Below are 27,825 nucleotides of genomic sequence, written 5' to 3'. Positions count from 1 at the left end.
TAGCTGGTCCATGGGCTGGAGGAGAGGGGTGGTGTTGGGCGGAAGAAAAAGAATTTTAACGAAGGAATACTCCGCTAGGATATCTTCCTCGAGGCCAAGAGGGTGGGGAGGGGCATTGTCCAACACCAGCAGACATTTCAGGGGGAGGCGCTTCTCTTGCGAAAAACTCTTCACAGTCGGGCCGAAACACAGATTTACCCACTCGGTGAACAAAAGCCTCATTACCCAGGCTTTTGCATTAGCCCTCCACATCACTGGAAGCTTCTCCTTCAACACTTTGTGGGCCTTGAAGGCTCGAGGAGTCTCGGAGTGATACACCAGTAGGGGCTTCACCTTGCAATCCCCACTGGCGTTAAAACAAAGTGCGAGCGTAAGCCTGTCTTTCATAGGCTTATGCCCGGGTAGCTTCTTCTCTTCCTCCGTGATGTACGTCCGACGAGGCATTTTTTTCCAAAAAAGGCCAGTCTCATCACAGTTGAAAACCTGCTGAGAACTGTAGCCTTCCTTGGTCATCATCTCGTCGAAAGTCTTCTTAAATGCTTCGGCCGCTTTCGTGTCCGAGCTGGCAGCCTCCCCATGACGCACCACCGAATGGATGCCAGTCCGTTTACGGAATTTCTCGAACCAGCCATGCGAAGCCTTGAAGTCTGGGGTTTGCGTTGAAGTCCCTTCCCCTCAGTCGTCTTCCGCCAGCGCAATCAAATCGCCGAAAATAGCACTGGCCTTGTGAGCGATTGCCGTCTCCGTTACTGTATCGCCAGCGATTTTTTTGTCCTTTTATATATATATATATATATATATATATATATATATATATATATATATATAATATATATATATATATATATATATATATATATATATATATATATATATATATATATATATATATATATATATATATATATATATATAACATGTTTTATTAAAAGTAATTGCTGCCTCAGCTGCATTAATTTTATACAGGTTCTTCTCTATTTTTCTAATTATTGCTTTCTCACTGTTGCTTAAACTGTGAGCAACGCACCGAAGGTTGACATATCTCAATTAGGTAGAACGAATGGATTTTATTGGTAAAAATTTCAGTCGGGGTAGTCAAATTTTCGGGTATATCCCGTAGAGTTTATTACAGATAGAATTTATGTTAAATTCTATTTCTTTTCTATTCTTTCTATCCTTTCCTTCCGGACGTTTCGTCTGAATAAACCTCAGACATCCTCTTGGGCGGAGGTGTGGTGAAGGACTGAAGTGAGAAGGTGAGTCCAGCTGCTTATATTGCGGTGGCGCAGCGGGGGGCGTCGTGCTGCTGCCTTTTCATTGGCTCGTGGGTGGGGAGCTTCTTTTTCATTGGCTGCCTGGCTGCGGGCTCAAGCCAGCTCCCGATCGCATGCTCAGCAGGCGCGCCGATCTTCTCAGCTGCATATCATCACGCCGGGCTTCGTTTTGATTGGGTAAAGGCCGCATGACGTCACTGCTGGTATTATTCATCGTATTAATGTCACTGCTGGTATTATCCATCGTATTCATGTCGTCTTGGATTGGGGCGTTTTCGGGCGGCGATATATGATGTTTGCCGATTGGGAGTGTTTTCTTCGGGTGCAGGTCGGGAGCAAAAAGGCCTCCTGTGTCGTGTTCATAGGAGGGCTTTTGTTCCTGGATGAGTAACGCCTCCAGGAGGCGCAGACGGCGAGGGTCGGGTGCTCTCCCTATTATCCTGGTGTTACGGATGATACAGTCGCGGGAGATTGTGTCTCGGTGGGCGGTGAGGGCGTGGTTCTTGATAGCCCCTTCTTGGGCATAACAGGAGATTTCTTTTCTTCGCAAGACGCATGGTAGTCATTCCAATGTACTTCCCAGGACATCCTCAGGGCGGGGCATATGTATTGGGTATACTACGTTCGTCTGCTTGAGGGGGTCCTCCTGATGGCGGGTGAGGTTATTTTCCATGATAAGGTCTTTTGTTTTACGGTTTTTGTAGTATATTATAAGGTCCACTATCTTGCCTTCTTCAATGGGGAGGATGTTTTTCCTTAATGATCTTCTTCATCGCCTTCTCCTCCTCGCGGTATTGAGAGTGCATGAAGGCCTTATATATATCGTGATGTTCTCGGTGGGGCGGGGTCGTGGGTCTTGTTCCTCGTTCGAGTACCATCTTTCGAGGGCGGTACGCACTTCTCGATTGATGAGCTTATTGGAATACCCGTTATTCACGAGCATCTGTGAAGCTCTATCAGCTCGTGTGTGTCCTGCCAGGTGGAACAATGGGAGAGGGCCCTTTTCACAAGGCCCTGACAGTAGTGTTCTTAAACCTGTCTGGACACTCGCTATCCCCGTTGAGGCACATTCCTAAATTAGTTTTCTTCGTGTAGACAGAAGTGCGGAGACCGTCTTCTGTCTTCGTTATAAGGACGTCGAGGAAGGGGAGCCGATCGTTGGTGCTAAACTCGACTGTATAGTTTAGCACGCTGCATTGCTGGAATCGGCGACGTAGGGCTTCTACCTCATCCTCGGTGTCGACTTGCACGAAGATATCGTCTATGTAACGGGCGTATTTGCGGGGGTTGCTGGCTCTGGGCGAAGACCCTCTCTTCTACGGTGCCCATATAGAAGTTGGCAAAAAGGACTCCAGAGGAGAGCCCATGACAACGCCATCTTTCTGACGGAACATCTGTCCTCGGTGGGTGGAGAAGGGGGCCCTCTTCGTACAGATGTCCAGCAAGGTGCGCAAAGAGCTTCTGGGATATTGAGTGGGGCCGTCGACGGGTCTCGGTAGACTCGATCCATGATGATGTCAATGGGTTTCGTCGACGGGAACGTTGGTAACTAGGGATTCTACGTCGAGGGATGCTATGATGCCGGTGCGGGGGAGTCGCGAATTTCTTCAAGAACTCCACCGATGAACTCAGGCTATAGCGGCTCGGACGTAGGGAGTCAAAACTTTGATTGAGGCGCTTGGCCAAGGCGTAAGTCGGGGCGGGCGTCTGGCTGATAATCGGGCGGAGAGGGTTGCCTCCTATGGGTTTTCACGTTCCCATAGAGGTAACCAAGACTGAAGTCCCCTTGGATGGGCGGAAGGTGGACTGCGTTGGTTGCGGCATTAATGGTACTGATGACACGGTTGGCATCCCTTTTGATGTCTTCCGTAGGGTTCCGTGTGAGACGTTCAAACTTTGAGGATTCGGACAGGATAGCGTCGAGTTCTCATGGTATTCCTTCGTTGTTATTAAGACGAAAGCGGCCGTCTTATCTGCCCGTCGCACAGTAATGTCTTCTTTGGCCTTCAACTCCTTAGCTGCTTCCTTCATCTCTCGGGTGAAGATGCCACTGGTGTGTGGCCCCCCGCCCCCCTCTCCGTGAGGGCTTCGGCGAGCAGGAGGGGCTGGAGGGCGTCTGTTGTTCGGACAATATTCCGGGTCTCGAGCTGTTGGATGGAGTCCGAGCAGGAGTTCGATCTCAAGTCTTTCTCATGTTCTTAGGCTTAGACATGAAGTGGCAGTTAAGCCCTAGTCGAAGCAGAGCGTCTTGGTCGGAGAAGGTTGGAAGTCAGTGAGATTGATGTAGCCTTGAGTACGCTGTGGGACTCGCAGCTTGCCGCCGTTGAGAGAGATCAGCTTTCGCATGACGCCCTTTATGCGTTTTTTCATATCTTCGTCTCGGAGGCGGGTAAGGCAGGCATCAATGTCATCGTTGGCGGCTAATTCTACATCGGGATGGTTGTCACTATCGGTGGGTTGGTCCTCATTCAGTTGTTCTACATCGGGGTCGTCATAATCGGGGCTGAGGGAACCATTCCGGAGGGATCCAGGATGGTCTGCTTCAGGTTCCTCATTGACATCTCTGTTGCTCGGAAAGGCGGCTTGTTAATGTCCGTGTGTTCGTCCATTTCACTCCGCAGTCGAGCATCGTCCTCATGGAGTTTCCTGAGTTCGGAAGTCTTCTCCCGTAATTGCCGTTGTATGAGGGATTTCCTGAAACTCCTGTCCGTCTTCTAGCCTCGCTGAGGGGTTGTGCAGTCTTATGTTAGTGTATGCTGGAAGTAAACCCTCTTTTAAACATGTTTTATTAAAAGTAATTGCTGCCTCAGCTGCATTAATTTTATACAGGTTCTTCTCTATTTTTCTAATTATTGCTTTCTCATTGTTGCTTAAACTGGTGAGCAACGCACCGAAGGTTGACATACGTATCTCAATTAGGTAGAACGAATGGATTTTATTGGTAAAAATTTCAGTCGGGGTAGTCAAATTTTCGGGTATATCCCGTAGAGTTTATTACAGATAGAATTTATGTTAAATTCTATTTCTTTTCTATTCTTTCTATTCCTTTCCGGACGTTTCGTCTGAATAAACCTCAGACATCCTCTTGGGCGGAGGTGTGTGAAGGACTGAAGTGAGAAGGTGAGTCCAGCTGCTTATATTGCGGTGGCGCAGCGGGGGGGCGTCGTGCCGCTGCCCTTTTCATTGGCTCGTGGGTGGAGCTTCTTTTTCATTGGCTGCTGCCTGTGGCTCAAGCCAGCTCCTGATCGCATGCTCAGCAGCGCGCCGATCTTATCACTGCATATCATCACCGGGCGGGTTCGTTTTGATTGGGTAAAGGCCGCGTGATGTCACTGCTGGTATTATGCATCGTATTAATGTCACTGCTGGTATTATAATATACTACAAAAACCGTAAAACAAAAGACCTTATCATGAAAAATAACCCCTCACCGCCATCAGGAGACCCCCTCAAGCAGACGAACGTAGTATACCAAATACATATGCCCCGCCCGAGATGTCCTGGGAAGTACATTGAATGACTACCATGCGTCTTGCGAAGAGAATCTCCTGTCATGCCCAAGAAGGGGCTATCAAGAACCACGCCCTCACCGCCCACCGAGACACAATCTCCCGCGACTGTATCATCTGTAACACCAGGATAATAGGGAGAGCACCCGACCCTCGACGTCTGCGCCTCCTGGAGGCGTTACTCATCCAGGAACAAAAGCCCTCCATGAACACGACACAGGAGCCTTTTTGCTCCCGACCTGCACCCGAAGAAACACCTCCAATAACGGCAAACATCACCATATCGCCGCCCGAAAACGCCCCAATCCAAGACGACATGAATACGATGGATAATACCAGCAGTGACATTAATACGATGCATAATACCAGCAGTGACGTCACGCGGCCTTTACCCCAATCAAAACGAAGCCCGGCGTGATGATATGCAGCTGAGAAGATCGCGCGCCTGCTGAGCATGCGATCGGGAGCTGGCTTGAGCCCGCAGCCAGGCAGCCAATGAAAAAGAAGCTCCCCACCCACGAGCCAATGAAAAGGCAGTGGCACGATGCCCCCCGCTGCGCCACCGCAATATAAGCAGCTGGACTCACCTTCTCACTTCAGTCCTTCACACACCTCCGCCCAAGAGGATGTCTGAGGTTTATTCAGACGAAACGTCCGGAAAGGAATAGAAAGAATAGAAAAGAAATAGAATTTAACATAAATTCTATCTGTAATAAACTCTACGGGATATACCCGAAAATTTGACTACCCCGACTGAAATTTTTACCAATAAAATCCATTCGTTCTACCTAATTGAGATATGTCAACCTTCGGTGCGTTGCTACACCAGTTTAAGCAACAATGAGAAAAGCAATAATTAGAAAAATAGAGAAGACCCCTGTATAAAATTAATGCAGCTGCAGGCAGCAATTACTTTTAATAAAACATGTTTAAAAGAGGGTTTACTTCCAGCATATATATATAGTATTATATATATATATATATATAATATATATATATATATATATATATATATATATATATATATATATATATATATATATATATATATATATATATACTTTTAGGACATAGTTTTTCTCTAATACAATTTTCGTTAAAAGCAATTGCTTTAGTGGCATCAATAAGTTTCTTGCAGGTTTCGTCGGTATGAAGATACCTGCAAGAAACTTATTGATGCCACTAAAGCAATTGCTTTTAACGAATATATATATATATATATATATTATATATATATATATACAGTATATATATTATATATATATATATATATATATATTATATATATATATATATATATATATATATATATACAGTATATATATTATATATATATATATATATATATATATATATATATATATATATATATATATATATATATATATATATATATATATATATATATATATATACTGTATATATATATATATATATACTGTATATATATATATATATATATATATATATATATATATATATATATATATATATATATATATATATATATATATACTGTATATATATATATATATATATATATATATATATATATATATATTATATATATATATATATATATATATATATATATATATATATATTCCCCTAGATGGAAGGCAGAACTTTTGCTCAAATCTTTGTGAACCAATTGAGTAGTAAGTTCATGTTATTGCTTCATTTATTGCCTCCCAGGGTTTAAGTTGTTCAATGGTCTTCAGGTCTATAGAAGTCAAAACTTTGCATCTGGGTCTCAAAATTTATGGTGGCATACACCTTGAAGTCTTTCACATCTTTTTAAAAGAACTGTTGACTTCACTGCTCCTTTCTTTCTGTTAGGAGGAAGGGAAACATTCTGCATTACCTAAGGCACTAGTCCATCCTTATGCCTCCCTGAATATAGTCCAATTTCAGTTACCTGTTTTTATTTATGGTATTTGAGAAGCTGCTCTCTAAGTGTCTTTGTAGGTTTGTTGAAGGTAATAACCTGCTACCAGCATTACAGTTGGGGTTTTATAAAGGCCTCAGTACTTGTGATGCACTCTTGTCAATATCTACTGTCCTGCCGAGTGCTCTTGATGAGGGTGCAGAGGCATACATGGTCAGGTTGTATTTTAGTACAGCCTCTGGCAGTGCAATCATATTTAATACCTTAAATGAATTTTTAATAAGCAAAACCCAAAGGGTCTGTATTGATGGCCAGTATAATTTTTCTAGTTTTTTACTATCCATTTCAGGGACCACAAGTCATTGTTTTCCTTAAATATCTTTCAAACTAATTATCTGATCAAAATGGTAATTTGACACGGTATACAAGACACCTCCTGCTAAATTTTGGTAATAAATTGCATTGTCAAATGGTGTTAAGGGCATTTACCCTTAACTTACATGATGTTGCCAAGCATTGCCAAGCTATGCATTAGAATGTCCTTTATCCCCATCCCATCCCTCCCTTCCCCTACCCATTCTCATATCTCACTCAACCCACTTTCCTGGCCTCCCCGTCTCCCTCCATCACCTTTCCCGTCTATTATATTATATACTGAGTAATATTGGATGTTTATAAACTATGTTGGTTTTTGTAGATTCTGTGTCCATTTAATTATTGTTATTGTATTTTTTCATGTTCTGTAAATGGGAGTAGGCTAAAGTACGACCTTCACTCTATTCACCCCAAGGCCAAGAGAGAGAAAGTCTGCTCACTTCCCACCCAAATCCACCAACTAGGCAGAGTTTGTCTACCTTCTTACTATGTCAGCAGGTGAATTCCCATAAGGAAAAAGACTATAAAAAGGTTATAATTTGGGGGGAACTACTATCATAATATCATTGTGTGTGTGTGTGTGTGCCGTGTTCCTCATTCACTTTGCACTACATTTTGTTTCTACTAATCTAATGCCAGTAATAAGGATGCAATTCTTGTATTTCACTGAGTTTAGTGAATGAGGAGTTTCACGCATCTTGAATTATATTACTTATCATTAATGCAAAGTGACGCACTATTTTCATATACTACATACATATTTTTCAGATTGGTTCCAAAACAGGATTTTACTTGTATTTCTTAAGAATTGGGACAGTCGTTTAAGAGTACTACAAACCTTGGATGTATGTGCCACATATTTTGATTGTTTATCTTTACAAAACCTTGCCCACTCATTTTGTAGTTTTTTTTTTTTTGGGGAAAAAATGGTAAATTACACCTTTTTCCTACTTAATTTCCTGATACCTATATCTGCAGCCATCAATGCACATATATATGGGAAGTGGTATGCAGTGTTATATGTAATGAATAGCTAGGAGAATGTCAGTTAGGAATAGCGTAAATGTGAGGAGAGAGAGAGAGAGAGAGAGAGAGAGAGAGAGAGAGAGAGAGAGAGAGAGAGAGAGAGAGAGAGAGAGGAATATTAGTCACAGGAAGAGTCTTGAACAGTAACCATAACATGCGCAAAGTTTTAATCTCTACGCTCCCATAAAAATCTTCACTGTGACCTGACCTCTACACTCTCGCTGGAAACTTGACAGTTCCAGTTATGTCATAGGTGGGATATTCTACTTTGTAGAATCTTCCAGGAAGACAGCTGCGATGGAGAGCACCAGTTGGAAAAAGAAAGGACCTCTGTGCAGCAGTGACAAAAGTAGGTCAGCTTCCCAGAGCTGTAGGGGTCAAGAGAAACTTCATTTTTCGATTCGTAGTTCTGAGTGTTAAAATTTATAATTGTTACGGTATCGTTCTAGTGTGGATGATGGAAGAAACTTGCACTGCGTCTCATTTAAACACTCCTGAGAGACTCAAACAAATAATAGTAAATAAGCAAGAAATGATAAAGGATATAAAATAAAACCCACACAAATAAAGAAGAAAAGATCAAACAAACAAAATAAAAATGTTACAAAATGGTGCCAGCAAGCACGGATCCGAAGACGTAAAAAAGTGCAGTGTGAAGAAAGAAAAATGACACATACCAGAACTCAATATGAATCAACTAAAAAATTTAATAACAGACGGTGAAGTGAATCATAACATTAACGAGAACATTCAAGTTACAAATGTCAACGAAAGAAGTTAAATCATTTATAAACTTTACTACTTAACCATAACGAGAACAATTTTTCGCCAAAGAGTTGAAAAACAAAGCATCAGTGAACGACTGCGTGGTGAACATAACAATGGAAAGTGAAATAACAGTGAGAACGCAGCAGCGAATCCTTGCCAAATAACGAAACCAGAGAAAAACTCAGTGTCAGTCAAGATTGATTTTGAAACACAACAGTTGAATTAGAGTGCTGATAATGAAGAAAGTTTTATCAAAATCTAATTAAACAGGAAGAAAAACAGAAACTTACGTAAGTTGTGATGAAACTGAATTTTTGTATTCTCTATAAGTGTGTGTGAAAATTTACTTATTAGAAAATATGAAACTTGTTAAATTCTCTATCAAAAAAGGGTATAACAATTTTTATTGTTACCCTCTAAATGTATTTTTTTCCTTCGTCGGTTAATTTTTTTTTAATAGATTTTGATAGATAGGAATTATTATTTTTTTTTTTTTTACTTCACACTCAGTTGGTGGTATATGATTTTGAATATTGTTTGTGTATCATTTTATTTGAATGATTTCTGTGATACTAATTGCTCAATTTCATATATGATTTTTTTTATGCTGTTGTGTAGTGATGAGTAGGATATGTGAATAATTTTTTTTTTGTGAAATGCAGAAAGCCTTTACCGAATTACTTGACAATGTCAGAGATAGCTCATACAATTTAAGACCATCACCAGACAGACGCAGCCAAATCCCAGTACCAATTTCACAAACCTTAGTGACTCAAGGAAATACTACCCCTAATAACACAACTAACGATAACCATAACAATAAAACAAACAAAAACTTCTTTCACTTTTCTTCTGAAGATGGAAAAATAAACCCACAAAATTACTGTGTATAACATGTTTACTTATAAGTATTTTCATTTTACTCAACACTCAACTATTTTCAGGCCCTATCTGTGGCCCTTTTTCAAGAGATGCGTAGGTTGTCTTGTCAGCCTGGGTAAAGGCCCGGCAATCTTCTGGAACTACTTCTTGTTGAGCCATCATTTATATGATGGCTGTTCTGTTTTCCTTGATAGTTGCTGATCCCCTCTTGTCTCTCTGATAGCCTGAGCCGATGGTCAATGGGATTAACCCTTGTGGTAAGTGGGTGGTCACCAACGGTCTGATGGGCAGAAAACTGAATCTCCAGGTCTTTTTCAACCATAACAGTGCTAATAATACTACTACTAATAATAATACTAATAGTAAAAACACATTTAGATATAGAAGAATGAGTCAGGTAGCTGGACAAGTAGAAGATATCAATCCTGACAAAAATAGGCTAGAAGCCTATTCAGTGAATCATTGGTTAGACTGATGCAGACAGCTGCCTATCTTCAGGGGGAATAACTGATGAAAGAACTAAGATTAATGAAGCCTTGCTTCTCGTTAGTTCAGAACACGGTGATGCACACAAAACTTTGAATTTTGTTAGTTTCAGCAAATTAACTAAATATGATGAATTCAAAACAATTTGTTTATCACTCTGCGAACCAGTAAGCAAAGCAGACACATTATAAAATATTAGTAAATTCCTTAACCCGCAATATGAATCCATAGCAAATCTTTATGCAAATATTGAAAATGCCATAGACAAAACAACAGAAGACTTACAGACAATAAACATCAACCTAAGAGATAAGACGCAGTTCAGTGATGATGAAAAAAAAAAAAAGACTTGTTTAGTCTAAGATATATATTGAACTACTTGTCATTTGGAACAACATATCATGCACTTGGAGGATGAAAAGAAGGCTTTCAGAAAAATTAAAACTGATCCAGAGTAATAGCCTTCAAACATTAAATACAATTAGGCAAGAAATCCAAAAGACAGAAATAAACCTTTCCAGGGAATTTGTAGGGGTAACAGAAAAACAAAGTGAAATGAAAGGCAGAAATAACACTCTTTCATATACTAGAATGAATAATAAGTACTATGATAATTTCATACCAGTAGGGAATAGATAAACTTCTTTTCAAGGGAAATAAGCCCAAAATACTAAAATAAAATGGAATCCGAACCAGAAAGGAAATGACAGAATCATTCAAGGAATATAAAATGGAATCCGAACCAGAAAGGAAATAACAGAATCATTCAAGGAATGGTCCACCCATAACAAATAAGCCTGGTCAATCTTCAAACACAAATAACTCAAATCAAGTGAACTATTCAGGTCAAGGAGCAAAACTAAAATAAAGGTAGCATGCAAAAACTGTTGTAAAGATTCCAATAAATGGAAAGACATGTACTGTACTTATAGATTCAGGTAGTACCGTAAATATAATAAATAATCAACTTTAACCAGATATTTAGTCATTGCAAAAACTCTGATTCAGGTTCAAAATAGTTATAAAAGGAATAGTGGGTAAACAAATTGGAAGTCTAGGAAATGTGAACTTACAAATAGATATTTTGTCACACAAATTTGTTGAAAGTTTTCTAGTTCTAGAAGAGAGATTCTTTCCCGCACAAGTATTGTTCTCATTTGATTTAATGAGATGTGGAATAATACTAGATAGTCATGAAGGAAAATTCAGCTTGAAATAGGATAATCGGAAGAGCGTATGTTTTACGCTTGACGAAGAAAAGTCTCACCCAAATCTGATCAATTTGTCTGAGACCGTTTCGACAAGCGAGAGAGACATACGCAAAAAGCAGATAAGTAACCAGAACAAGGAAGATAAAATAGAAACATAGAAAAGAGGAATTCCCAACAATACAAAATACAGTCTCAATGAGATGGGTACATAAGGATAATATATACCATATATGCTTAAAAAATCACAGTAGACGCATGTGACTTCATAAATAAGCGAATTCCACAGACAGTGAACTCCCATTTTAATAGACAAATTAAATCCATTTTGAAGGGCTTGGACCATTTAATTACACAGTTTACACCGCAATGCGCATCCCTACCTTATATGTATGGTTTAGTCAAGACACATAAAATCAAAAACCCTATCAGACCAATAATTAGTTCAGTGGGCTCAGTTGTATAATTTTTATCAAAATGGCTTGTAAAATTCTTACTCCTTTGGTAGGAAAACATTTCTAAAATGAATGTTAAAAACAATGTTGATTTTATAAACAAATTGAATAGTTTAAATTTGAATTTTTATTTAATATGGTTAGTTTTGATGTCTCTTTATTTACAAAAGTGCCTGTAGATGACTTACTTGAATATTTGGAGGAAGAATTAGAACGTCATGACATTCCCTCAAGTGTGGCAAACCTCATTAGTCTCATAAGGTTAAGTATCAAAGATAGTAAATTTTGTTTTAATGGGGAATTTTTTGTACAAAAGTTTGGCATGGCTATGGGTAATCCCTTATTTCCTGTCCTGAGCAATATTTACATGAAATTTTTTGAGACAAAACTCTTACCTAAAAATTTGCCCCAAAAAGTTATTTGGTTTAGATATGTGGATGATATCTTCTGTATTTGGCTAGTTCACGAAAATCTCCAGGAATTCCTTAATAATCTCAATAATTTAGTCCCTTCTATAAAATTTACTGTAGAGGAAGAAAGAAATTGTAATTTGAATTTTCTTGATGTAACTGTCCATAGAAATGATAGAAATTTCACCTTTTCAGTCTTTCGAAAATTAACTAACATTGCTTCTTTTGTTCATTACTACTCCAATCACCATCAAAATGTTAAATTCTGTTTTTTCTGGGATGTTTCTAAGGGCTTTACATGTCTGTAGCCCGCAGTTTATTGACGCTGAAATTAAAACTATTTATGATATTGCATGAACTAAATACCCAAGACCTGTAGATGTGGCATGGAAAAGAGCTAGAAAAACATTTTATTCAACTAATGACAAACTTGAATTTAGTAAGCATAACATTCTAAAATTACACTATGATGAAAGGTTTTTAGATATTCCTAGAATTTTAAAGCTTTTTAACATAAATGTTGTTTTCAGTAATATTAATGTCAAGAGTTTAGTAATCAAAAATTCTCCTAAAGATCTTCCAGGCTGCATATATGAAATTCCTTGCAAAAAGTGTGATAAAGTCTATTACGGACAAACCAGTAAATCTTTCACAACGTCTCAAACAACATCAATATTCTGTGAGAACTGGTCAAATATCGAATGCATTATTCGTACATATGAGAGATTTAGACCATCCTATTAACTGGAGTCAAGCAAGAGCCTTAATTCCATGTAATGACACAGTTAAAAGGAATATCATTGAATCTTGTTTCATCAAGTCAAATAATAAAAATGTTCTAAATTTAAGTCTTGGTTTATTTAAACTTGATGCTTTCATAATGAAAAAAGTTGTAGATAAATATAAGCAACAAAATTAATATATTCAGTTTTACATATTTTGGACTGTAAAGAAACAAAAACTTTGTAATTTCGGTTAGGGTCAATCTGTTTTTAGGTTTGTGACAAGTGTGATATCCGATAATCCTGGATTATCTCTCTTTATTTTTTTTTTTACCCTTTTGACAATTAACCATCTGGTAATCTTGATCTTGTTGTGTACCTGAGACCTTTCTCTACAATTGTATTTCATTCGCTCCTTAACAATGTCTTAGTAAAGACGAAAGCGCTTGGATTTCTGACTATCATTTTCCTGTGGAATTCACTTATATACCATATATACTCGTGTAACACACGATCTCGCATATCATACGACCCCAAAATTTTTACCCTTGAAAAATGATTTTATCACGTATCTCACGTATCATGCGAGTTAAATTTAAAGAGACCAAATAACAATAGGCTAACCTCTTTTCCTCCTCTTTATCTATTCCTTTTTTTAGTTAGGCTCAACCCTTTTCCTCCATCTCTTTATCTATCCCATCTTTTAGTTAAGTTTAAAAATGTAAAAGACAGTGCCAAAAGTAATGATATACTTCTTTTGAAAACACATATAGCCAGAAACAGCTGATTTGCTAATGGTATGAGTTTCATTAGCATTATATAAGGAATGCTATCATTAGTATTGTCCATTGAGAACTGTAATGAGTAATTAACTGATTCTAAACTATCCAAATGTTGGTTGTATGATTGGGACCAAGCATAATTGTGCATTTCCACTTGTGATGTTGTTAATACGATGTCTTTTTTAAAATGTTCTGCTATAGCTGGTGTTTCTTTACACTGATTGTGATAATCAATACAGGCAGTCCCCGGGTTACGACGGGGGTTCCTTTCTTGAGACGCGTCGTAACCCAAAAATCGTCGTAAGCCGGAACAACGTTTGGAAATATGTCTCTAAACTTAGTAAAAAGGTTATAAAAACTTACTTGTAATTCCTTTGGGATTACACTACATGTTGTCCTGTAAGTTTAAATGTACAACCTGGAGTTATTTCATAAAAAAAATGCTGGTTAAATTGAAGTAAAAACTATTGTATCTCTGGTTTTGCCTACATTCTTGAAGTTTTTATGTACAAAACCTGAGTGATGCAAATTTCTTGAGGGCACAGAACATTGATTACTATTTACGTATCATATAGACTAATTAAAGTAAACGTATCTTTAAATAGGCTTATATATTAGTATCAACAAAACATTCCCTGGCATGAGTCAGAGGCTGTTTAATACAAACACTTCTCTGTCCTATCTGTTCAGAAAATAAACGTTACGTCAATCCCCGAGACGAGACCATTGTAGCCAAGACCTACCTACATACCTACCTACCTACCTACTCTCTCTCTCTCTCTCTCTCTCTCTCTCTCTCTCTCTCTCTCTCTCTCTCTCTCTCCCCCACTCTCTCCTCTCTCTCTCTCTCTCTCTACATGAGATATGCATGTCATAGTTGTAACTCTCGCCCCTTGTTTGGCATGGAAGCTTATGTATACAGTATATTTTTAAGGGCATTACTACATTTTATGGTGAAATGATAATATACAGTACTAGTTTTCAAATAATATAAAGTTAAATATGAAGTTTTTATGTTAAAACAAAGTTTAATGTATACTTACCTGGCAGGTATATATATAGCTATATTCTCTGTTCCACCTGGCAGAAATTTTCAAAACTCGCGGCAAACGCTAGTAACATATTAGTAAGTTCAGGCAACCACCACCCCGTTACCGTGGCGCTAGCGCTAGGAACCGTTCCCAATTGGGCCAGATTTTCTCTGAACCCTGTCTCCTGAGGGAGGCGGGTGGGAATTAAATTATATATACCTGCCAGGTAGGTATACATTAAACTTTTGTTTTAACATAAAAACTTCATTTTTAATGTATGACACTTACCTGGCAGTATATATATAGCTGATTGACACATTTGGAGGAGGTGGGTCAAAAGACAGCAACATTATTAGAGTATAAAAATATTATTAAATATATTATTAAAACTCTAGGTTCCTTACCTGCTAAGGTAAGCTGACTTCCATAGTCCTGCTCTAAGCCTGCTTAAACCTTAGTAGCTCTCAACAAGGAAGTGTCCTGTATGTTGACGAAGCTAAGACTGGAACTGACAACTGGACGTGACCAATGTGTTGACAGAACCGTACAGCTCTTATGCCACGGCATTCAAGCTAGTAATAGATCATTTACCTGAACTACACACACACCATCACCGGATAATACTAACAAGACTGATAAAAGTACCGCACACTTTCTCAGACGACCAAAAATCACAAACACCATCACCTAATAAAATCAACTAGCTAAAAGAAGGTTATGGGGTAGTAACTCCTTTGCCCAATACTGTACCAGAGGACACGTATGGACCTAGCGTCTGACAATTATCAAAGGTTGTCTGAACATCCCTAAGATAATGAGACGCAAATATTGGAATTAGTTCTCCAATATGTGGATTCAATAATTTCCTTGAGGGCTAAATTCTTTTTAAAAGCTAATGAAGTCGCCACTGCCCTGACTTCATGAGCCTTCACTTTCAAAATACCAAAGCTCTGCTCTTGACACAACATATGAGCTTCTCTAATTAACTCTCTCATGAAGAAGGCTAGAGCGTTCTTCGTCATGGGTCGGGTACTGGGTCTTTAACTGAACACCACAGAGCATCAGAATCCCTCTGATACCTCTTGTTCTTTCCATATAACACCGCAACGCTCTCACTGCCGCAGAGAAATCTTTCTTGCTCGTGACCCACTAACTCAGCCAGACCCAAAACTTCAAAGGATCTTGGCCAAGGATTAGCTGGATTCTCATTCTTGGCCAAGAAACCTTCTTGGAATGAACACACTGCGTTGCCATGTCTCCATCCACCTTCTTCGAGATGGCCTGAAGCTCACTAGCTCTTTTAGCAGTTGCCAATGCTACTAAAAAGATAGTTTTCTTAGCAAGATCTCTCAGAGAGGATTTTCTCTAAAGGCTCGAATTTGCTAGAAGTTAAATACTTCAAGACCACATCAGGTTCCAAGCAGGTGGCCTGCATTGTGATTGTTTCTTCGTACCAAAAAGACCTAATCAGATCTCTAAGGTCTAAGTTATTCGAGATGTCTAGATCCCTGTGTCTAAACACTGAGGTTCAGCATACTCTTATAACCTTTGATTGTCGAAACTGACAAGACCCAATTCCTTCCTCAAGTATAGAAGGAAATCTGCGATTTGGGTCACAGAGGTACTGGATGAAGACACTTTCCTGTTCTTACACCACTTCCGGAAATTCTCCCACTTCGACTGATATACTGTGATTGTGGAGGTTCTTCTGGCTCTAGCCACTGCACTGGCCACCTCTCTAGAATATCCCCTCGCTCTGACCAGACGTTCGATAGTCTGAACGCAGTCAGACCCAGAGCGAGGGTATTCTTGTGAAACCTGTCGAAGTGGGGTTGTCTGAGTAAATCTACTCTTAGAGGAAGAGTCCTTGGCGTATCTACTGTCCATTCCAGTACCTCTGTGAACCAACTTTGGGCCGGCCAAAACGGGGCTATTAAGGTCATCCTCGTTCCTTGGCTCTCCCTGAACTTCTTCATCACTTTCCCCAGTACCTTGAACGGAGGAAAAGCGTACAGATCTAAGTTTGACCAATCCATCAGGAATGCGTCGACTGCCACTGCTTCCTGGTCTGGAACCGGAGAGCAATAGGTTGGTAACCTTTTTGTTCTGGCTGTCGCAAACAGATCTACTACCGGACGGCCCCCACAACTTCCACAGGCTCTGCAAACCTCCATGTGCAACGTCCACTCCGTCGAGAGAAGTTGTTCTCTTCTGCTCAACAGGTCCGCACCCACATTCTTCTCTCCTTGTATAAACCTGGTGAGTAGCACGACCTTTTCGTCTTCCGCCCAAAGCAGAACTTCCTTTGCCAGATTGTAAAGGGGAAAAGAATGAGTTCCTCCTTGTTTTGCGGAATTGTATGCCAGAGCCGTGGTGTTGTCCGAGTTGATCTGCACTGTCTTGTCTCGAATCAACTCTCTGAAGTGCTTCAAGGCCAAGAAAATTGCCATCAGTTCCTTCCTGTTTATGTGCCACTTTGTTTCTTCTTGCTCCAAGTCCCGACACCTCTTGAGGGCCTAATGTCGCTCCCCCAAACCCAAACCCGCGTCCGACGCGTCGGAAAACAAGACGAGGTCTGGGCTCTTCTGCTGAAGCGACATCCCTCTTGCTAACCTGCCTGGAGTTAGCCACCACTTTAATTCCTCCTTACTTCGGCAGGAATTAGAAACTGGAAGGAATCCGTTGCAATTTTCTTGGCCATGAATCCTTCAGGAAAAACTGTAGAGGTCTCATGTGCAGTCTTCCTAAAGAAATGAACCTCTCTAGCGAAGAGAGTGTGCCCAGTAGACTCATCCACTCTCTTGCTGAGCATCGGTCCTTCTTTAGAAAGTCCTGCACCTTCCGAATGCATTGGGCTTGCCTTTCGCGGACGAAAAGCCCGAAAAGTCACTGACGATATCTGAATCCCCAAATAAATTATCTGTTGTTTGGGGATCCAATTGAGACTTTTCCCATGTTTACTACCAGACCTAGGTCTTTTGCTAAGTCCAATGTTTGACTCAAGTCCTCCAGACATTGACTTCTTGATTGGGATCTTATCAACCAGTCGTCCAGATAAAAAGACACTCTGATCCCTCTTAAATGTAACCATCTCGCCACATTGGACATCATCCTCGTGAACACTTGAGGGGCTGTGCAAAGGCCGAAGCATAGGGCCTTGAACTGAAAGACCCTGTCCTGAATCACAAACCTTAGATACTTCCTGCTTCCTGGATGAATCAGAATATGAAAGTATGCGTCTTGTAAGTCCAGGGTGGTAAGAACTCCTTAAATGAAGACGAGAGAAGATCTTGAGTGGCCTTCTGAGAAAGGGAGAGAGCTATATCCCTAATCACCTCTGAAGGAAACAGCTGTTTCGAAAGAGGAGAGAACAGCAACTCCGATTTCTGGAGAGTTAGAAACTCTTTTGAAGCGAAAGAACACAACAAGCGATCTCTTCTTAGTACTCCTGCTGTGAATAACGAAGCCAGTTCATTCGTTCCGTCTCTCAGAGCCTTGTCCATGCAGGACATAATGCTCTTAGCTGTTTCTAAATCCTGCGAATCCTCTTCTTCTAGGGAGTTCGCTAGTGCTCCCAAAGACCAATCCAGGAAATTGAAGACTTCGAAAGTCCCTAAAAATCCCAAATTAAAAAGATGGTCCAAACTCTGAAGACGTCCACCAGACCTTAGCAGACTGTAACGCCTGTCTGCGTGAGCTGTCTACTATAGCATGGAGAAGTCCCCCTGGGAGGAGGCAGGTACTCCCAGGCCTAGACTTTCTCCAGTAGCGTACCATACTCCTGACTTCGATGCTAACTTAGCTGGTGGAAAAACAAAAGAGTATTTTCCCGCTTCTTTCTTATCCTTCATCCAGTCATTCACACGTTGAAGGGCCTTCTTCGCCGAAATTGACATAGTCATCTTAAGGAAAGAGGACTTCTTTGGAGTCCTAGTCTTGGAAAACTGTGATAAGGGAGATAACGGAGCTGTCGGTTTAAATTCCCCTTCAAAAATAGCAATAAGACGTGAAGTCAGAACCTTATAATTTTTGAAGAAGGTTCCGTATTCTTTTCCTCAATTAATTCCAATTCCTCTTCTGCTGAAGAAATGTCTTGTAAATCATTATCGTGTTTGACGCTTCGTTGACGGAATAGCGTCCTGCCGCCTGCGTCCTGCGGCTACCGAGGAGTCGGCGTCCTGCCGCCTCTCGATGTCCTGCCGCCTGCGTCCTGCGTCCATCGTAGACACGCCTGCTTGCCTGTCGCCTGCGTCCTGCGTCCACAATTGGTCCCGCGTCCTGACGTTTGCGTCCTGCTTCTTCCGAAACTATTTTCTTCCTGTGTTCTGCGTCCTGCAAAACCAAGCGATCGCTTGTCCTCCTAGCGCCAGTGCGCCCTGAGTCCTCGGCGAACGCGTCCTTGTCTTCCCTCCCTTTTAGAAGACTTAATGGGAAGGAATGGAAATCGTCCTTCCGCCTCGAAGATGCTTGCCCAGCGCATCCCAAGACTTCAGACCACGGCCAGCTTGGACTGCATTTCCCTTAAGAAACCCTTCGTACTATCCTCCTGAATGGTAGAGACGAAGGAGGAGGATTCGAGTGGGACTGCGACCTAACGGAGAGCGATCTTGTACTCTACCTGACGGAGAAAGACGAGGGAAGATAACACAAGAAGATGGAGGAGATTCTCTCATCGAAAATCCAAGGCCGAGAAGGACGTATAGCGCCAGTGCGCCCTGAGTCCTCTTTAGCACGAAAATCCTTGTTTTCCTCTTGATCGGAACTGCGTCCCCGTCTTCGAGGAGGACAACACCTCAGGACTACTCCAAGCTCACGATCTTGAGCATGTCTCTCGAGAGCAGTTGATGTCCTGAAAGTCCTCTTGAGGGGGGGGGGCAGAGACACCACTGCATACCGACGTTCTCGCTCGGAAGTCGAACCTTCCGAGGACGCACACTTCCCAGTTACGCCTTTTCTGCGGCGAACTGCAACAGCCTGGGAACTTGCAACAGGACTGTTTCGAAGGGACGCCTGACCGTGACAAAAACCTCTCTCGCCTCCCTTCGACTGTCGACATGCCTTCTCCCTTGGGTCTGGAGCTTGACAGAGGTCTAGGTCTAGGAGCACGAGAGAGACGATCAGACGCCCCCTCCACTACACTTTCACTAACATCGAAAGCACTAACTTTATCTGTAAGTCGCTGTATCTGGTCGCCCATGACGCAAGCAAGGGCAGCGAACACCTTCACAATATTTATATCGTTTCGCCTCCTCCGATACAGCAGCGGGCGCAGGAGATACCTGGGGAGAAGGAACTACCAATTCTACGTTTAGAAGGAGCTGAGAGGAAATACATTCACTCCTTTGTTTTACTAGAAGAAATTTGACTTCTCACTACGAGAAACAGATCTCCTTACACGATCTTTCTCAAGTCTCTCAAACATATTTCATAAATATCTTCCATTCCTTCTCTGATAAATTCTCACATTCAAAGCACCTATTCTCCAAGTACACACATTCTCTCTACACTTCTTACAAATGGTATGAGGGTCGACCGAAGCTTTCGCAATCTTACCTTACACCCTCTTTTACACACACTCTAAAACATACTCCCATATCAGACATCTTTAAAGAACAATCCAAAGCGAATGCCAAGCTAACGTTTCCGAGTACAATACCAAAAATCCATGAAAAGTCAGCAACGAGAATGAAAATCCTAGCAGGGAACCACCAACAATGTTGCCGGTTCGGCTGGCAGAGAAAATCTGGCCCCAATTGGGAACGGTTCCTAGGCGCTAGCGCCACGGTAACGGGGTGGTGGTTGCCATGAACTACTAATAGGTTTACTAGCGTTTGCCGCGAGTTTTGAAAATTTCTGCAGGTGGAACAGAGAATATAGCTATATATATACCTGCCAGTAAGTGTCATACATTAAAGTAAACATCAACATTCTCTCTCTCTCTTTCTCTCACTTCTGTATGTTTTGTTTGTTTTTAATAGTATAAATAAATGATTTACCTTATAAACTAATTTTCAAATATTGATAAGATTAATAAAAAAAATAGCGATTCTCTCTCTCTCTCTCTCTCTCTCTCTCTCTCTCTCTCTCTCTCTCTGGAACCTTGACATACGATTGCCCTAATATACGAATGTTTTGAGATACAACAGAAAATTTGCGAAAATATATGCTTTGATATACAACGAAATATTGAGATACGATTTTACGATGTGATAGTTGTATAGGCGACCGATAAATGGCGTTCAGTCTGTTTGTTGGTGCTGCATCGTTAACACGTCGTTGTTTAGTTCGTTGTATTTGTACCTATTTTTCTTGTTATTTTGTCTATTTTATTATTAACCTTGGGTCCCAAAGCTAAAGACAAAGCAGGTGATAAGAAAAAACCCAAGAAAATTATTTCGATGGATGCAAAACATGAAATTATAGCAAAGCATGAACGTGCGTTCGTATCGTCGATTTGGCAAACGATATGGTCGAAATCCTTCTACAATATCCACGATCATCAGCAGAAGGAAGCTATAAAAAAACTTCCAAAGGCATCACCATTATTTCTAAACTACGAACTGATTAAAAAATATAAATAAAAATTAGTTTAGCAATGTTATTTCATTTGTGTTTATTACGTAGTTATTAGTGTACATACGTAAATAAAAAGAGAGCAAATCGTTCCCTGCCACCCTTCCGTACCTCCTTCCACTGCTGGCCTCACGTAATCTTTCGTTGTGATAAGTAAAATTCCTTTCTTTTTTTTATTGTGTGTGTTATTACTCGTTTATTTGTGTATAAATTGTGTATATTTATATGTAATTTAGCTGCGTTTAGGTGTGGTTTTCATAGCGCTAGAACGGATTAATACATATTACATTATTTTAAATGGGAAAAAATGCTTTGAGATACAACTGTTTTGATATACGACGATGGTAACGGAACAAATGAAATTCGTATGTCAAGGTTCCAGTGTACTGGATAATGTCTCTCTTTGGATACTTCGATTTTGCCAAATCTTGAGGGCTACAAGAACAGTTGATTACTATTTACGTATCATATAGACTAATTTAAAGTAAACGTATCTCTCGGCTCTCTCTCTCTCTCTCACTCTCTCTCTCTCATCTCTCTCTCTGATCAAATTACTGGATAATGTCTCTCTTTGGATACTTGGAATTTGCGTTGTAATCTAACCAGAAACTTCGTTTTGTTATTATTACTGGAAACAAGCAATGATTTTTTCATTATTTGCGCTTTTGGACTGTTATATGTAAACTTTGCGCACCGCAAGCTAGTATGTATTCATTCGCTCGGAAACTAGTTCCGCATATGAGGCGTCACTAAAAAACATAGAAAAATACTACATAAAAAGTGTCGAAAATCATCATAACCTCAAAATTTTTGTTGTAATCTAACCAGAAACTTATTTTTATTAATATACTGTGCTAACTAATAAAGGATTTTTTATTATAGTATGCGTTTTTTTAAGCGGCGTTAACTCGGAGCGTCGGAAGCGTCAGCATTGTAACCTCGGAACAAGCGCCGTAACCCACGACGGATTTTTCCATTGAATATTTCAGAAACAGCGTCGTAACCTCGGAACGTCGTAAGCCGGAACCGTCGTAACCTGGGGACCGCCTGTGATAGATTTTTCCCTGTTAAGTGGGGTTCGTTCCTGTATTCTATTCTTGTCAGTTCGGTTATTACTATTATTATTTGATTCCTCTTCCATTGGCAATTTTTTTTCATAGATATCTGAATCTGCAATGTTAGTAGTGGTATTGGTGGGTATATATCACTCTTATTTTGGGTTTTATATTATTTGGCATGAGAATTAGTTTCTATGTTTATATTATCTTGTTTGTTATTATGCTACTTATGTCTTGATTTTAAGTGACATTTGAAAAGGTGGGGCTTTTGGATGGGTTATTAACTTCTCTTACTTTTAGCTCGAGCCTGGTTTCCATGACTGACATTCCTGTCCTATTTATTAACAACTGATGGTAAAATGAGCATTCTTTAGATTTCGTGTGATGGGCTAGCCCACAATTAATACATTTTGGGTGGTTACAGTTCCAATTAGTGGTATGGTTATTTGATGGGCACACTGCACATATTGCTTTATTACAGCATTTTTTTTGTGTGTCCATACCTTGAGCACTGTGTACATTGTAGTGGTTTTGGAATGAATGGACGAACTCTATTTTGCCCGAGAAGAATTTTGATTTTAAATGGAGGTCTTGGACTGTAAATTTTATTTCGGTAATGTTGACATTTTTATTCTTGTCTTTCCTACTTGAAATTAATTATATTTCTAGATCGTGAATATTGTTACATCTCAATTTTAAGGAGTATAGCAGTTGTTGTTTTGAAGGAATTCTTGTTCGTTGTTGGGTAGGATGACTGTACCCTGTATATAATTCAATGTTTCGTGGCTTGTAATTGTTACTTTTATATTATTCATTTCCGTTATACTTAAAAAGGCAGTGGACTGCTTTTTATTGGTTACTTGGATTAGCCATTCATTGTCTTTGATGTGTCTACATTCCATGTCCTGTGTTGGATATATGTTGAGTAATTTGTTTTCTAGTATCGCTGCTGAGATTTTGTTGCTAGTTTTGAGGAATAAAATTCTTGACCAGTTATCTGGTCCAAAGAGCTCATCAAAATGTACCAATGTAGGATTAAGTTGGTAATTTTTGTTTCTTTTTGGTCCTTGTTTTACATACATTGCTTGTCTATTAGGATTGTTATATTTTTCTGTATTGATGGGAGGATTACTTGTCTCTAATTCAGAATTACTGTTCATTATATATGGTTTCATTGTTATGGTATTGGAGTTTACCAATTGATTTTTGTTTGTTTCTCTTACTTTTTATGCACCCAAATTGGTGTTCTGGAATTATTTTACTTGGAACAGGGTGTTCCTTGGTAGCATTTATGGCTCTTTCATTGCTCGAGGCTGTACCAAGGAAATTCGGGAATGACGTGCCAATAGTCATCAACTGTGCCGGAGTTTTTCCATCATGGGGCCCAGGGGTACTCAAATCATAAGTTCAAATAATCATAACATATTTGAGAGAGAGAGTGACAAACAAAAGATCTTGAAAAGATATCATTGGCCCTTCACGAAGTTAAATCTTCCGCCGATGGCACAAGTGAGAATGACTCCCAAATGTCCGCTCCCTACCCTACCCCAAAAGGGGATGGCATAAACATGATTACATGGCCCAAGTGTAAACAGAACCTGTTTGCAAGGACTCAGAGTATTATGATAATACAATTATCCCCATCCTAATTACATTATGGGCAAACTGGAAAGAATGCCGAGAGTTCTGTTCCTAGAACCAGGCCCCCCAGGAATTCGTGGTCCAGCTCCACAGAATCGTTCCACCTGAAAAACAGGTCCGAACATTGTCGGGTAGATGATGGATCTACCACAGTTCTCATTATTTAGCTTCAGATTTAACTTCATGTTAAGCCATGATATGTTTTCTTATTTATTAGATTTTGAAAATTTTGACAAAAATGGAAAGTCCACTAACATTAACACTAGAATGCCCAATGGAGTCATTCTGACTCCTTGCCAACATTCAAAATGCCCCTGACTCAGTTCTTTCACACATTTCACTGAATCCTTCTTTGACTTTTAATGACTTTCAGTATACGTCATGCAACTGTAGAAGAATGGACCGGATTACTTTAGATATTAATTTTTCATCTTTAATGGATGCCCGAGGAAGTCATTTTGACTCCTTACAGCAAGACCCTAGTAAAAATTACAAATCTGGTTTTCTAATAATTTTTACATTATGTATTCAAGACTAATACGTATAATGTTGTTTCATTATAGGTCTACAGATTTCTTTCTTCCGGATTTCCTAATTTTTGTTAAAGTCATTTTCATCATGATTCAAGCAAATTCCTACTTGCAACATTCAAGAAATGCCATACTTGAACATTCCATTATCCTTGTATGAATACAATATTCATACATCTGGTAACAGTTGTTTGTTACTGTCACAGATAGAAAAGAACATTTAGCAAGTCATTTCCATGAAAGCATGGCTTGAAGAGGCTGTCTTACACAGGAGCAAATTCTTGCTATTTAAACTGATATCCCAGTAGGGTAAGGTGCCCTATTACCCAATTTATGGCATCAAAACCTGACAAATACGGTCAGATGTATTTCTTAGCTATAGATAAGGAGAGTAAATATCTGGTGAATGGCTTTCTTTACATAGGGAAAGAAGAGCATTGCCCTACAGAAGAGAAGGTTGCTAATTATGTGGTCATGCGAGTTGCGACTTATTTGAACAAAGGGAAAAATGTCAAAAAAGATAACTATTTTACATCTGTCAACTTAGCCAAGCAATTAAAGAAAAAAGGGAACCAGTATAATAGGGACTATGAATAAAAACAGAAGAGAAGTGCCTTTCACAGTGAAAACCATGAAAGACAAGTTGTATTCAACTAAGATTTACCACTCTGATGATATGACTCTCAACAGTTTATCTCTAGCCAATAATGCAAAGAAGACACTAGAAACAGTCAAATGTTACTAAATATGGAGTTGACATTTTGGACCAAATGGCTTAAAAGTATTCAATGAGAACAAGCACAAGGCAGTGGCCTACACATTCTTTTTAAAACACCTTGGACCTGGCAGCAATAAATGAATGGGCTATCTATAAGGAAGTGACAAAAGAAAAAATTACCAGGAAAGAGTTCCTTAAACAATTGTCAGAGGAATTAGCAGAGGTAATTATACAGTCACGGAAGAAATTGGATGAGAAGGGAAATAATCAAGGAAATGGAAAAACCAATGACCAAAGAGGAGACCTGAAGAAATACTGCCAAGTTAAGACTCATTTCTTTAGGTCTCCTCTTTGGTCATTGGTTTTCCATTTCCTTGATTATTTCCCTTCTCATCCATTTCTTCTGTGACTGTATAATTACCTCTGCTAATTCCTCTGACAATTGTTTAAGGAACTCTTTCCTGGTAATCCTTTGTCACTTCCTTATAGATACCCATTCATTTATTGCTGCCAGGTCCAAGGTGTTTTGATAGTTGCATGAAATGTAAAAAATACTTATATGGCACTTGCACTGCAGAGGTCATGTGTATGTGTAAAGATGTGATAATGTGAAATAGACTCAAATTGTAATTCATTTAGTTGCATATTGTATGATTACTAGGCTACCTATTTATTTTTATTTCTAAGATCTAGTTTCTTCGTGTTTGCAAAAATTGGAATACAAAGTATGTTTCCAAAATTGTAGCAACAACAATATATATATACAGTATATACATATTACTAGAACTACCTAATCAAGCACTTATTATTTTACCTGGGACCCATAATATGAGAACTATAGCAATAAAATTACACTGTTGTATACATGATAATAATGAATGTAAGAAATTAGAATACAATTAAAATATTTCAATAAATAATCTTAAAAATATATAGGAGTCAAAATAACTCACATTGGTAATCCAAGTACATCACTAAATTTCAGCATCCTTAATTATAGCAAAATAGCATTATATGCAATATTATTACATTGCTCGCATACAAAACTGTAAGGAATATGAGAAATAATAACAAAATGCAAAATATTTCAGGAAATAACTTTAAAAATGCATAGGAGTCAAATGACTCCCTTTGGGCATCCAGGCACATTGCTAGATCTGGGCATCCTAGTGTAACCTGAAAATATATATAATGTTATATGGGACTCTGAGTTCAAACCTAGGAAATTCCTGAGTTCGATAGCCACCCTCACCACATCAAGGTGGTCCCAAAATGAGGGGGGTGTGATGATATCAAAAGAATACAGTATTTCATTTGAAACAATTAACAGAAATTAATAGGATATACATACAGAGATCAGTTATTAAAAAAGAAAAATATAAAAAACAAAAAAAATAAATAAACTTATAAAAATAAATTATAAAATAAATGAAACATTGTTTATGGTAGTAATGCATTGTGTTTTTGCTTGAACTTTTATGAGATTCCAATTCCTGTGTGAGGAATAAAGGACTTCTGAAATTGAATAGCTCAATAACGACCACACAAATACTGCATGTTGGTGCTCTTGTTCAGCAAAGCTGGTCACTCTGCAGAGATCAAGGATCAACTGTGAATGTGAAAGATGTTAAAATACAACTTATGATAAACTGTCAAACAACAGACATCTATTGATGGTTCAAGTCATAACTGATAGTTATGAAACAGAAACCTGCCCCTCTGTCTAAAATAGATAAATCTTTTTGGCAGAGCATATATCCACCTTGGTGAACACTGTATTCTAGTAAAGGAGGGACAAATGACTTAAAACGGTTGTAATGATTTTACCACTGTTATAAATATATGAGGTAAGCTTAAAATGCAACAGTTAACTTCCCTGCTGACTGGCAAACAGAGCCTAGAATGGCTTGTTCGTCGATTAAAAAAAAAAAATAAATAAACAACTGGCACAAAAAGGCAAAATACAAATGTATTTAGTATTCCTTGAGAAAGAAGTAAACATTCTTGCTCTCCCCCCTTGTACAATAATGATTGGAAAGAAAAATCTGTCAGTAGCTTGAGAGTTCCAGCTTTTCAAATGCAGAGGATTCAAGAGAGTTTACTTTAATATGCTTCACATCCAAGTCAAGATCTGTGGCCGCAGCAACGACAGTTATCTTGATTTGAAGGTGGGCCAAAGAAAAAAGAATGAAAAGGATTTTATATTTAAAACAAACCTCCTCCTGTTCTCGAGCCTTGCTGATCAGTTCACTCAAGCTTTGACTCTGGGTATCTCTTTCATCATCTTCTTCTGTTACCATGTCTGCAGACTGCTGTTCATCTTCCTCATCAGGAGGAAGGCCCATACCACCTCCATCATCATCTTCATTTCCTTCCTGCTCCTCTCCATTATTTTCCTCACCATCTGAAATGTCACAAAAAGGAATAAAAATTCAATACATAATAAAAATTGTTTCAAAAACACAAAAATGAAGTTTTTATGTTAAAAC

General features: G+C 39.2%; 1 protein-coding gene across 1 annotated transcript in view; it reads right to left on the bottom strand.

Annotated features, from left to right (window-relative positions):
* Positions 1-27,825, bottom strand: part of LOC135218267 (splicing factor 3B subunit 2-like) — a 170,621-nt gene that overhangs the window by 120,911 nt on the left and 21,885 nt on the right. The window contains 1 exon segment of the mRNA XM_064254442.1: positions 27,553-27,740. Within this exon segment, the coding sequence (XP_064110512.1) occupies positions 27,553-27,740 (188 nt within the window).

The sequence above is a fragment of the Macrobrachium nipponense genome, chromosome 9 (genome assembly GCF_015104395.2).
Source record: "Macrobrachium nipponense isolate FS-2020 chromosome 9, ASM1510439v2, whole genome shotgun sequence".
Lineage (NCBI taxonomy): Eukaryota > Metazoa > Arthropoda > Malacostraca > Decapoda > Palaemonidae > Macrobrachium > Macrobrachium nipponense.
The sequence above is the reverse complement of the archived record's forward strand: the minus strand, read 5'-3'. Positions and strand labels throughout refer to the sequence as shown.